Source organism: Zonotrichia leucophrys, chromosome 4 (assembly GCF_028769735.1).
Source record: "Zonotrichia leucophrys gambelii isolate GWCS_2022_RI chromosome 4, RI_Zleu_2.0, whole genome shotgun sequence".
Taxonomy (NCBI): domain Eukaryota; kingdom Metazoa; phylum Chordata; class Aves; order Passeriformes; family Passerellidae; genus Zonotrichia; species Zonotrichia leucophrys.
Genome location: NC_088173.1, coordinates 19,247,428 through 19,260,071, shown reverse-complemented (window position 1 = coordinate 19,260,071; position 12,644 = coordinate 19,247,428). Strand labels below are relative to the sequence as shown.

Below are 12,644 nucleotides of genomic sequence, written 5' to 3'. Positions count from 1 at the left end.
GGATATTTATAGGTGAGCTATTCATGTTACATTGTGGCATAAGTTGTCTGGCATATAATGCCTTTGCACACAGTTAAGAAAAGGGGGCTGCTGGCCTTGAGGCCACAACCAGACTATTTCCCTGGATGTTTCTTTGTAATGACAATCTGTGCACGCCCACGTCTACCCCTGGGCAGACAGTGGGAATGCCTTGTGCATTTCACAGCACATCAGACTAATGCCACTGCAGACTTCTGGTACAGCAGTTCCTTCTTCAGTTAAAAGTCTGTGCTTTTGTGGAATATGGGGAGCACTTTTTACCAAGCATAGTGCAGCCAGTTTATCTAGTTGTCATGCTCTACATTTCAATTATTTTAAGACAGAATCAGCTTTTTATCACTCACTTTTCCCCCTGTTAAAATAATGATGGGACTGTCTTCTTCAGAGGAAGCAGGACTGAACTTCATGGTTAATGAAGACAACACTTAAGTTTCCTGCCACTTAGGTTTTTCATAATTGTTTTTGGCACACTGCTGAAAGAAAGGCTATGTTTTCATAGACAAGTGTCAACATAAGTGCAATCTTTATTTTCACAGCTAAGGAAGTACAAAAAGCACCTGTATTTATAGAGAAGCTTCAAAACACAGGTGTGACTGAGGGATTCCCAGTGCGACTGGAGTGTCGAATCTCAGGGGAGCCATCTCCTCAGATATTTTGGAAGAAAGAGAACGAGTCACTCACATACAACACTGACCGAGTGAGGTGAGACTGGCTTAGAATAACCTCCCCATGTGTAACTTCAATGATGATTTATCCTGTAAAACAAATAAAAACCTAAGAGGTCACATGAACACTTTGTGTAAAGGGCATCTCATTAATATTAACTAGTGATTGTAATAATTTATGATATTTACGCAAACTTGCAGCCAGCCTGGTGCCTGAACCAGAAATAAAACTTTACTTGTTTTCCATCATTAGATTTATACAACTACCTTTGCACTCTAAGCAAAAGACGAACTAGTTTTTCTCTTCCTGAATCAAAACTACAGAAATTTGCTAGTGAAAATCAAGGTTCCAAAGGAACACTCTGTGCTTTTCAGCAGAAACTCTAATTCATAATTCTGCTATACAGTTAAGCAACTAAGATTCAGTATTTCACATTTTAAGATCTTCCTTAAGTTTCTTTATCCTTTCCACAAAAAGTCTGGGTAAGATCTCGTGTTCCTGCTACTCCAGATGTCTTAATCCATAACCGTGAAAGAAAAGTTACTCCATGTGTTTTTTCTTCTTAGTTTTCAATACAGGATATTAAACTGCCAAATTGTCAAGCATACTCAAGGCTTTATTTTCCAGTTGCTAAGTTCAGAGGAAGTTCTATTTTAATTAAAATTTTAATTAAAGTTAGACTGTAATCAATCTGCAACTAAGATTGGGTCAGTTCATAATGCCATTTTAAAACAGCTTACACTGGTTTGTGATTTAAATAGTAATTCTCTACTTCTCTTTTGATTAGCATGCACCAGGATAACTACGGCTACATTTGCCTGCTTATTCAGGGAGCTACAAAGGAGGATGCTGGCTGGTACACTGTTTCAGCTAAGAATGAGGCTGGGATTGTGTCTTGCACTGCCAGGTTGGATGTTTATAGTAAGTGGCTTCAATTTTCATTATCATATTAATCCCCCCAAAAGCAACAGTTCTATAAGTTTTGGGTTGTTCACAGAATGGTTTACATTGGTCTCTTTTTCTTTTGTTTATAGTTTCTCCTCAATAGTAAACATCTACTTCAAGACAACAAATGCTCTGTCAAAGTATATTTCACCATCTTTCAGACACCTAAAGCAAAACAAGCTTGCATGCTTTCTGGTTTTGCTTCATACATTAAATATAGCTAATTAACAACAGATAACGGCATGATCATATGATTTTTGTGGATCATTATTACTGTTGTTTTGCTGGCACTTCCCTAACCTTTTGTATTCTTTTGTACATTAGTCTGTAATACACCTGTGATAGCTACCAGAAGTGTAGTAGATGTTTTTATGGCTTTCTGCTTAATTACTCAGTTTGTTCCAAAGCAGCCCTGTATTTTCTTTAAGAAGTATCTCTTACCAGTCTTCTCATAGCAAGAATTAACTGGGAGGGGGAAGGGGAGGGACTGATAAAGGATGGTTTCTGGGGTGGTGCTGGAAGTGGGAATTGTGAATAAGAGATTTGGCTCAGCATTCTTCAGTATACAGGGAGGGGTGGCAATGGCAACCAGAAAATTTCATTTTACATGCAACAACTCACCCTGCAACAGGCCTGTTACATAATAGGAGTGCACAGAAACAACCTCCTTGCTGTCACTCTTCTCAGTGGCACAAGGAAATAGAAAACAAGGCCAAAAAGTAACTCAGACCGTTGTATTTACTTACCAGATTAGAAGGTGAAACTAGATGCTGAGAAAAAAAAAAACCAAAAAACAACAATGTGAAGAAATTAAACAAATTTACCTTTGATATAATGGTTTTCTGCTTCTCAGAAATGACTCTCTCCTTCACAAAGGGTTGACTGAGCCTCTGGCACACTTGGGTGCAGCGCTCAGGAAGGCTAACACTTGTTCTTTCCTTTTCAATCTCAGCTCAGTGGCAACAGCCCGCTCAGCAGACCAAGCCAAAGAAGGTGCGGCCCTCAGCCAGCCGGTACGCTGCTCTCTGTGACCAAGGACTGGACATCAAAGCAGCTTTCCAGCCAGAAGCAAACCCAGTGCACCTGACAATGCAGCCTGGCCTGGTAGAGAGTGATGACCTGTAGATTCAGCTGCCGCTTCCATCCTTTTCTTTCAAAGCAGAAACACTGAAAGCCATTGCCTTGACCAATGATACTCCTATGTCACTTTATGCAAGGGCAGACACCTTCATGTACAAAAGATAAACAACAAACACAGTAACCATATATTCCTTATTCATTATACCAAATTAGAAGAATAGATAGATTATTAATAGAAATGTACACATTGCACAACAAATCACATTCACCGGTTCCTTAACCTATGTTGCTTCATAACCCTTTTCATAGAGGCCAAAATGCATCAGAGAGAAAGATTTTTCACTACATACCTTCTTAAGCAGTAAGTAGATGCTACACAGTCTTAATGGTGCAAGATGTTTTCTTCAAGGGTTATCAACAGTTCTAAAATGGCTACACACATTCTGACAGCTACGAACAAGTGCAATACTATAAGAATGAAACAGGAAGGGACAAGGAAAAGAAATTTAAGCAAATGCTGTATCTCTGCAAACTGCTTTCTATTCAACCATGAAAAAACAATCTTTCTTTCAATGCTGTTAGTATGGACATCAATACCCTGACTTTCAACTCATTTGTGTTTTTCCTTTTTGCCATCTTGGAGGAGGCTTATTTAAAACACATAGCAATGGCAGTCTAAGCAGAAGTAATTTTACTTCTGCAGGCCAGCAAAGAAGAGTTGAGACATAGTAACAATCTACTCCAGATTACACATTGGTAACTAGATAGGAAAAAATGTTGATAGTATAAACCACTGCAGTGAGTTACTGCAAGGGGTGGGAGGGACTGGGCAAGAAGTTGAAACTCTCTGGATTTCCGGACAGCAGTGTGTAACCTTGTGATGCTCCCATTCAAGATTCTGAAATTCTAAAGTGAGCTGAAAATTAGAGAGTGTATGTATGGAATGTTTGACTGTTTAAAGCTTGTGTAATATGTATGAGGATTTTAGAAATGTATAGTAAGTGAAAAATGGATTGAAACTAAAACTACACTACAGATTTAAGTGACAAGTATACACCACAGGTGATAGTTTGCAAATTTGAGGAAGTAGAAAATGAAGATAGGCAAAAAAAATCCAATTTGCTTTTTGTTTTTTTCTTCTTAGTGTAACATGTCTCTGGTAGATTTTATTTTTTCCTTCTCTTGACTGCAGGCAAATGTCAACTCTTTTGAGGGGTAGAGTCTGTGCACCATAGGTGAAAAGCCTGAAGGCTACTTACAGAATGCAAGGCAAATCCATCTGGAAGTGGAGCCCCAATTAAGTCACACCTGACTGGGTAGTTTTAAATTAGAAGCAAATTAATTTCAGTTGAATGGGAGGGAGGGAGAATGGATGGAAAAATTACTAGGCCTGACAAGGAAAATGAGTGTTTGATGGTACGAGCTACGATCCTTTGCTAGGAAAGGAAAACACTGTATTCCTTATATGAAGCACATATATGGTATCTTTCATTATTTATAATAAAAGTGTTGAAATCTTTTATCTCAGTTCATTTATTCAGAAGTCCTGTACTTAGGGGTTTGTTTGTTGTTTTTTTTTTTTATTTTGTAATTGTGTACACCATATATTGCATTACTGCTATACGTGTATTGCTTTGTAAGTACACAAAGTTTGTTTTGTTTTTTAGTGACTAATAAACTTTAGCACACAAGGTAGTACTATTCTGGTGCAGGATATGACTAGTAATGGGGATGGTTAATCCAGATTAACGTCAGTCTGTCAGGTGGGAATAATCTGATTTTATTCTAGAAGTATGTCATATCTTTTGCCAAATTTTCCTCAACTGTGACATGCTAATTTACTTTTTTGTTTAGCTTCACTAGCATTATTTTGCCACTTTTTATTTGTATTTATAAAAATGTATTATCATTACTTTGGACTGTTGTGCTGATATAATGTGGGTTTAGCATCAATAAATATTACACAAATAGAAAGTTTTCCTTCTGGTAAAGATTAATAACTTTTTTGGTACAAGCATTCAAGTGTAAGATTTGGAAATTTTAAATATTATGAATACAGATTAAATGAGGCCTATATGCAGCATCTAAAAACTACTAGAATTTATCAGAATAATGTATTTGTGACCTGGAATCTTGCTTGAACAGAACAGAGGAACATTACTTATAAATTCTGAGAAACTTTTGCCAAATAGAGGAACTGGAAGATACTTTTTTTTTTTAATAGGCTAGAAGATATGCAGGTCTGTTTTGTATTTTTAATAATTGCAATATGTCATCACTTACAGCTGATTGATTCTATGCAAAAGACGTTCTGAGCACTGGTAAATTCATTTAAGAGTAACAAGACAATATCAAAATCGAATTTTAAAAAAAAGTCAGATTTACTTACAAAATCCTGACTGTTAACTAGTTTCTCCTTTTTTTCAATGTGAAGATACCAGGAAAGATGCAACATTATCCATTTTTTCTTTTGGGTTTACATTTCAAGCACTGATCACTACAAACAGGCTTCTGTCAGCAATTAAGTGAGCACTGACATTAATGGTGATACTGCAACTGAAGTCACTGGAGTTTTGTCTGCTCACAGCAAGTTTGCCTTTGGCTTGGGGACTAAAAAACTGAGACTTGTTGAAGATGAGGTCATCATCACTTTTTGCCTCTGTATATATGTACAGACACACTTAAGTAGTAAATCACATCTCTAAGCAGCAACATTGTTTTTATGAAAACATTCAGCTGTGCTGTTACTTAGTTACCGGGACTGTTTGGGCTTACAGAGTCAGAGATAGAAGCGTGGCATAAGCAAGTTAACTTCTCAAGCCAAAAAGCAAAAATTCTTGGAAGCATCAAAGTAACTTCCACATAGTCCAAAGATAGATAGTATGACCTGAGAGTGTACTTTTGTCATTTTTTAAGACTATAAAAATGAGCCTTGACTTTTTGCAAGACTTCCAGTTTAGGTATGGGAAGACTGCTAATTATACGTGAAGCTGATCGGTCCAAGCATATTCACAGCAATCAGAGACTCAGTTCAGCAATGATCAGGATGACAACAGAAACCTCTGTCAAGAGTACCAGCAGTGCGGTGCAAAATCCCACGTGTATGAAGGTTGTTGTAGCTGCTGGTGTACCTTAGCCCACAGTGCCTTTATCCTACAGCTTTAAGGCAACAGCAACCATTAGTAAACAAACACAATTTGCTTCCATCACAGTTAACTGGCAGTTGGGGATCAAAACCAGTCCAGCTTGAAACCCCAGCTTATAAATCATTGTTTCTTTCTGTATCACCTCTTTCAAGGTCTATTTTAATTCACTTAGGGTGTATGCTAAGAAATGCCTTGATTTTCCACATCTGGACTGCTACATCCTCACCGCTGCAAGTAGCCCAAACAGATTTCATATGTAAGTACTTCATGAGCTCACATTATCCAACATGCCATGATGCTGAGGGGATGAGCTGCATGCTCTGACTGCATGACCCAGCTGCCAAACCCACACTGTGCACTACAGAAAAATTCAAGCATAGACTAGAAATGCCTGCTTGGATTATGTATGTTGGCTAATTCACTCCCTCACCATTCAAATGTACAGGCAAGGGACAGAATTTGCTGACATTTATATCACGCTCCTGAACTAAAAGAAACAGCGTTCCCTCTGCACAGATTTTCTGTTTGAACAGAAATATGAGCACGTGAAACACATCAGGCAGATGGAAACACAGTTCCTGCCCCAAGGAATGTACAATGTATTCCAGACAGCACACAGTATTCTTTGACTTGTCCTAAAGCTTGCAACTCTAACTCAAAATTAGGCCATTTTGCATTCTTTAACAGAAGTAATTAAAACATAAAATTATCTAACGCTGCACTGCATCTCTACTTAAAATGTGTTTGGAACATAATGCTCAGTCACATCTAGAGCACAAAAGCCAGACAAGGAGTGGCAGGATCTGCACAGAAATTATTTCAGCAGCCATACAGATGGAGATGAACTCCAACACCACCTAGAAGGAGAAATTTTGTGCTTTATAAAACAACTGCAGTGTAATAGGTAACCCTGGGGACTGGCCAAGTCTTGTAAGTGCTATCACTTTCTAGTTCTGCAATAGCATACATGGTCCAGAAACAGCTGCAGAACAAGAAAGCAGAAAAAAGTAACAGTACATGGCCATTGCACAGAATGATTACAGCACTTACAGGAGCTCCACAAATCTCATCACACCAAATGGATTATGTTAGGACTTTTCTCCTGTGTGCTTAACAACACAGTTCCAGGGAAACACATTGTCATCAAGCTTTTTTGGACAACTCTTGGCCCAGACATCATAGAGTGTAGAGAACTGAGGCTACAAAACCCAGACTGCCAAACAGGACCTTTCTGAGCTACTGCAAAAGGTGCTGAAAATAAGATAAGACTTGCTATACAACAGGAACCACACCTGTAATCTATTGTGAATTAAGGACCTCTCCCATGTTGCTGTCCTGAAAATTAAGGTGAACTATAAATTTATAGCTGCTCTCTGTTCTATATATGCATTCCAACAACACAGCTACAAGAGCCTGCAAAGAATGGATGCAGTTCCAGTCTGCTGCTGACAGGGACATCTCACCATCAAAACTCATACATGCACACTAAATGACATCTATACAAAACATGAGAAATGACTATATTCCCTCTTTACAGTTGTAGGAAGTCTGTAGTAGAAATTTACCAACTATCTGAAAAACTAGGATAAAAGGTCATACTGAGAGGATCAGAATTAAAAAGCTCATATAAGGCTCATACTGAGAGGATCACTGCAACTGAGAGCTTTTAACAGATCATTGGCATCCAAGTGTTGACAGTACAGCCTCTAGCACAGAGCTGGAGCAAGCAGTTGAGTGCATTCAGCATTAAAAATACTGAGCTGGGAGATCTGCAAGTCAGAATTCACAAAACATCAAACTGCTTCACTAACAAGCTTCAGCAATACCATATAATCATTTTGCACTTACTCTTAAACAAACTGTTCAAAATCATGCAGCAATTTCAAACTCATCAGCACACTGCACATGCAAGGGCACCTCAGTACCATCAGCCAGCAGCCTGGGAAATGGTGAGGAGCACCCACACAACTCCATTTGTTCAGTGACATCTGCCCCCCATGCTCCCACTGACACTGCCCTAGTGTGTGTGTAATGGTACCAAGGAAGCTTTGGTGGCTTGTACTTGGGTGCTGTCCCACTGCATTTGATACCAACACATTTGAACTGGCAGTTTTGTTATATACCATGAACAAAACATATCCCAGACCTTACCAGATACGAGTTGTTAACATAAAAAAATAAAACCATAAAAATACCAGACCAGTTGTGATTATAGACGTGCTGATCCAAAGGTGTTTGGCAAGGTACAGGTAGCATTTTTTTACTAACAGACATATCTACAGCAAAATGAAGCCTTTAGCATATGATCTGAAATTGGACACAATGTGTGTGTGAAAATCAAATATAACTTGGGACTTAGCAGAGCTCTTACTTCTTCAGGCACTAAGCATAGCCAATGACTTTCTCCACAACTACACTTGACCTGTCTTTTCAAACACTGATTAACTGAATCAAGTGGGAGCACCTGGACTTGAGGAGTTCATTTTTCATTTGCTTTACTTAAATGAACTACACTGTTCTTCCAAAAAAATAAGTTGCATAATTGCAACAGCCAATATACAATTCCAGGTCATGTAATACAACCTCACACTGTGCAACACATGAAAGTAGGAAAATTTGTCTAACAGCAATAAATAATCATTACAATGTATATTTAACTGTAGGTACTGATATAACAAAGAGATTTTGCAGGCTGGGATTAAGATATCCACTTCCTATCCAAATTTCACTGATCTCAGTATGAAATCCTTTCCATCTTTAAAAGTCATGCTTTACAACCCCCAGCAGCTCAGGATACATGGAACAGGATTTTACAAACCCAGTAACAGGGATGCCAGCATCAGCTTTGCATCTACACAGGCAACTCCACTTCCCTAAAACAATACAGGCTTACTCACCAAGTCATCACCAATACAATAATGCCTTAGGATAGACTGCCCTCAGGAGGCCACAGTGAAATCTCTTCATGGGATACAACCCTACCTCACTCAGCATGCACCACTTCAGCCAACAATATATACTTCTGTTACCACAGTCTGCAAAAGCTGTTCACCACCAGAGCTCCTCCTTACAGCTGCAATATTTTAAAAAAATCCCAAACCAAAACCACCTCATGAACATTTTATGTGTCCTGCTACAGAATTTTACTGACAATAATCACAGATGGCTTGGGTTGGAAGGAACCCTAAAGATTATCTAGTTCCAAGTCCCCTGCCATGGGCAGGGACACCTCCCACTAGACCAGGTTGCTCAGAGCCCATCCAGCCCATCCATTGCAACAGATGCCTCAAGAGCAAGAAAAGACTGTTTGTGTTAGCCAGTGAGCTCACTACAGCAAATTCTAAGTTACAAACATATTTCCTGAGAGATAAGCAGAAGTAAGGCTCCAATGTCCTGCCTAGGAAAAAAGATGAAGAAGAATAGTCCATCATCTTCCCAAAGATTAGAAGAATGCAGAGAAGACATACAAAACTATTAACTTTCTAGGTCTACAATGTGCTTCAACTAAACCCCAGAACGTGCAAACCACACTACCTATGAACTTTGAACTGAACCAAACTCAAAGCCAACAGAGGAACAATTTTAGGTTTCCTAACTTGGTAGTGACAAGGCAGGTCACAGAAATGACAGTGTAACCTTCTTTTAGTAAGGATATCCTCTCTGAAGCAGGAACCCAGCTGAGTAAAAACTCAAAGCAATCATTATGGGTGAGTCAGAAAGAGGGTTGCATTGTAAGAGGACTGCATGCTGAATTAAATGACAGCTGCAAAAGCAACCACCCTCAAAACCTGCCTTGATGGTCTCTTTAGAAATTCTGTGGTGGTAGTGAAAGGTCATGTACAAACCAGAGAGATGGGGTGGGGCAGGAGAAAAGATGTGGAATAAAACACAGAGTAAGTTAAATACCAGATTTGCACTGCAGCCTTCTTTAAATGCTCCCAAAACTAGGTGGATGAGGCAAAGTTCCAATGTATGCCTGAAAAAACAGTTCTAAGAACAGGACTACAGATTCTTTAGAAACTGCAGAAACATGGAGTAGTGGGAATCCAGAAAATACTCTATTCTTAAGGATAAAAAGAGGCAAAAAGATGCTTATATTTAAGAGATTGTAGGAGATTTTAAAGCAACATAGCAGGTGAAGAAACATCAGATGGATAAGAGCACATTCTCTCATTTCCATTAGGAATGGACTCACAGAAACTATATCTAATATGATAGTGCACTGAAGTTTTAAAAATTCAATTGAGTAATCATTTTAAGTCAGTCAAGTGCAGTCTGACTCACAAACACCCATATGTAGAAAACCCCAAACATTCATATACAGCTTGGCATAAATGCCAACAGCACAAGATGTAAAGCCCAGATGTCTGCTTTTAATCAAGGACGGTGACAAAACAGACATAGCAGAAATATGATGGATGTAAGATAAAAAAGATACTGATACAAAATATATAGAAGAGTCATAAAAATAAATATCAACATATTAAATCCAGTCAAACATGGATTGAATTTCCAAACCTAGCAAGGTAAACTCTTTTATTAGATGATATTGGTACTCCCACCTTTAAGATGGATATGTGTGGCCATAGCTATGACATCTGAGATGTCTAAGGTCAGCAATGTAACTGTGCTGACAGACAGCAATCATGAGCATGTTGGATAAATGTCACACTGAAGAGGCCAAGATCACTGTTTTAATATATTCTTTTTCATGCAACTGATCAGGGCCACCCAGCTCTGGCTGTGGTCACCCAGCCTGAGCCAAAATGCTACTTTCAAATAGTGATTTTTTTTTAATGGTGACTTTTATTTCTGCATTTATTTCACTTTTATTTCTATTGACCAAGTTTTTTAATAAAGACAGAAGTCCACTACCACAGACTTCCATAAAAAATAAGCAACATATAATAAAATATTTAAATTAAGCCAAAAAGACAAGTCAAAATTAAGATGTAGCCCAATAACAACAGCAAGATTGAATGTACTGAACTTCAGTACAACGATTTTAAATACACACATCAAATTATTGTGGAAAGGGGGAAGCTCCTAGCATTTAAACATCAACCTTTGTAAAAATAGCAATCTAGCTTTAGGAGTCAAATTTAATCAGTCAATGAATGTAACATTTACAGCCAGATAGAGTTCAGAGGAATAATCTGCAAAAGTGCACTGGCACCTCAGGAACAGGAACTATGCCTGAAGAAGGCAAGCAGATGATCAAATAAAAAGCAAAGTGCTCAGGGAAGGAAAACCTACTGAGGAAAAAAAAATCCCCAGACTCTGAACAAATCCCTATGATCAGTTTTTGGTACCATGGAGGAACTCGAGGAGAACTTCTAGAGGCACCTTGTTGGAGGTTTTACACCTTCCTTTACACTGAGAGAGGTTACAGAGGAAAGTGACAAAGGGGAAAGATGAGGCTTTCACTCCCCAGTTCTAACAGAAACCAAGTAACTGCAGTGGGAAACTTCTGAGTGAAACCTGCCTCGAGTGACCGGAAGCTGGCAAACGTGACAGCAAGTTCTTGTGATATTAGTGGGTGGAAGGGCCACTTGTTTTTTGAGAAGAGATTCCACAGGGACCCAAGGAATTAAAGCCTAAATCTATTTTTCTGTACATAGCAAAGTGCCAGAAATTGTTCTAAAGCCAAGGAAAACAACAGGATAAACATACAGAGTAGCTTTTGCAAATGAAAGTCATGTTTGATAAACATTTTAGAGTTCTTCTAAAAAAGAACTTAAAAGAGATGAGAGTATGGAGATCTAATAATGGTGCATACTTGAAATTCTAAAAGGCATCTGACACAGTCCCTTGCCAAAAACTATTAAAGATGCTGTGCTGCCAAAAGAAGTTGTCATATCAGTACATTGTTTAAAGATAGAAGACAAAGGGTGTGAATCAGCAGTTGTTCTCCCCTAAGGATGTGCAGTGCCAATAAAATACCACAGTTCCTCTGTAGGGGAAGGCAAAGTACAACCTATTTCTAAGGGTTCTGAGACAGCAGTTTCTGAATGCCACAGTGTATTCCAGTAACACTAAGTTAAAGTAATAAAGAGATAAAGGAATTTAAAAATTGCAGAATGATTTCACCGAGGAAATAGGTGTTAAAACCAGGAAACCAAACTCACTGTAGATATTTGAGAACAATTCATGCTGAAAAAGATACAGAAATTTTGCACATATATATGGAAATGAACTCCAAGTTGACCATTAATTATTCAGGACTGAGTTACTGTTCTGAAAATATAAGTGCAAAGGTTAGGAAAAAGCAAAACACCTAGGCATCATTTTTGGAAACAGTATAAAATAAAACATAAAATAATTTCATTTTTTAAAATAGATCCACAGTGAATTCTGCAAGAAGTTCTACCTGGTGATCCCTCCTTGAAAAACTGGAAGAGTAAAGCAAAGTTCAACAAAGACAATTTAAGATACAAAAGAGCTCCCCAGCAACAAGTAATTAAAAGAAATATGACTCTTCAGTACAAAACAGAAACAACTAAGGCAGGCAGGATAAGATAAGAAGTCTACAAATTCAAAAGCAACACAGAGAGAGCACCTGAGGGCTGTTTCTAATGCCTGCAGGCCTCAACCAGAGCTGCACACTGGTGGCTTCAAATACCCCAGTCACAAACTGCTGGAGGTACCAGAGTCTTCTAAGGAGACACACAGCTGATCTGTCACCTACCCTGCACAGTCCCTACATCCCCTGTCCAGGACATCACACCAGGCCAGACAGACCCAGCATCAAGTTAACCAGTTTTCTGT

At 38.5% G+C, this 12,644-nt stretch overlaps 1 protein-coding gene and 1 long non-coding RNA gene across 2 annotated transcripts in view; one reads left to right on the top strand and one right to left on the bottom strand.

Moving 5' to 3' along the window:
* PALLD (palladin, cytoskeletal associated protein) overlaps nt 1–4,704 on the top strand; it is a 185,085-nt gene extending 180,381 nt beyond the window's left edge. Inside the window, exons 20-22 of the mRNA XM_064710701.1 lie at nt 576–741; nt 1,493–1,626; nt 2,603–4,704. Coding sequence (XP_064566771.1) covers nt 576–741; nt 1,493–1,626; nt 2,603–2,775 — 473 coding nt within the window. The 3' untranslated portion in view covers nt 2,776–4,704. The remainder of the gene's footprint in view (nt 1–575; nt 742–1,492; nt 1,627–2,602) is intronic.
* On the bottom strand, nt 546–2,609 carry LOC135446624 (uncharacterized). Its single transcript, XR_010439851.1, has 2 exons — nt 2,475–2,609; nt 546–794 (listed from the first exon to the last, which is right to left on the bottom strand). It is a non-coding gene; the product is annotated as an uncharacterized LOC135446624 (long non-coding RNA).
* Nucleotides 4,705–12,644: the final 7,940 nt, after the last annotated feature.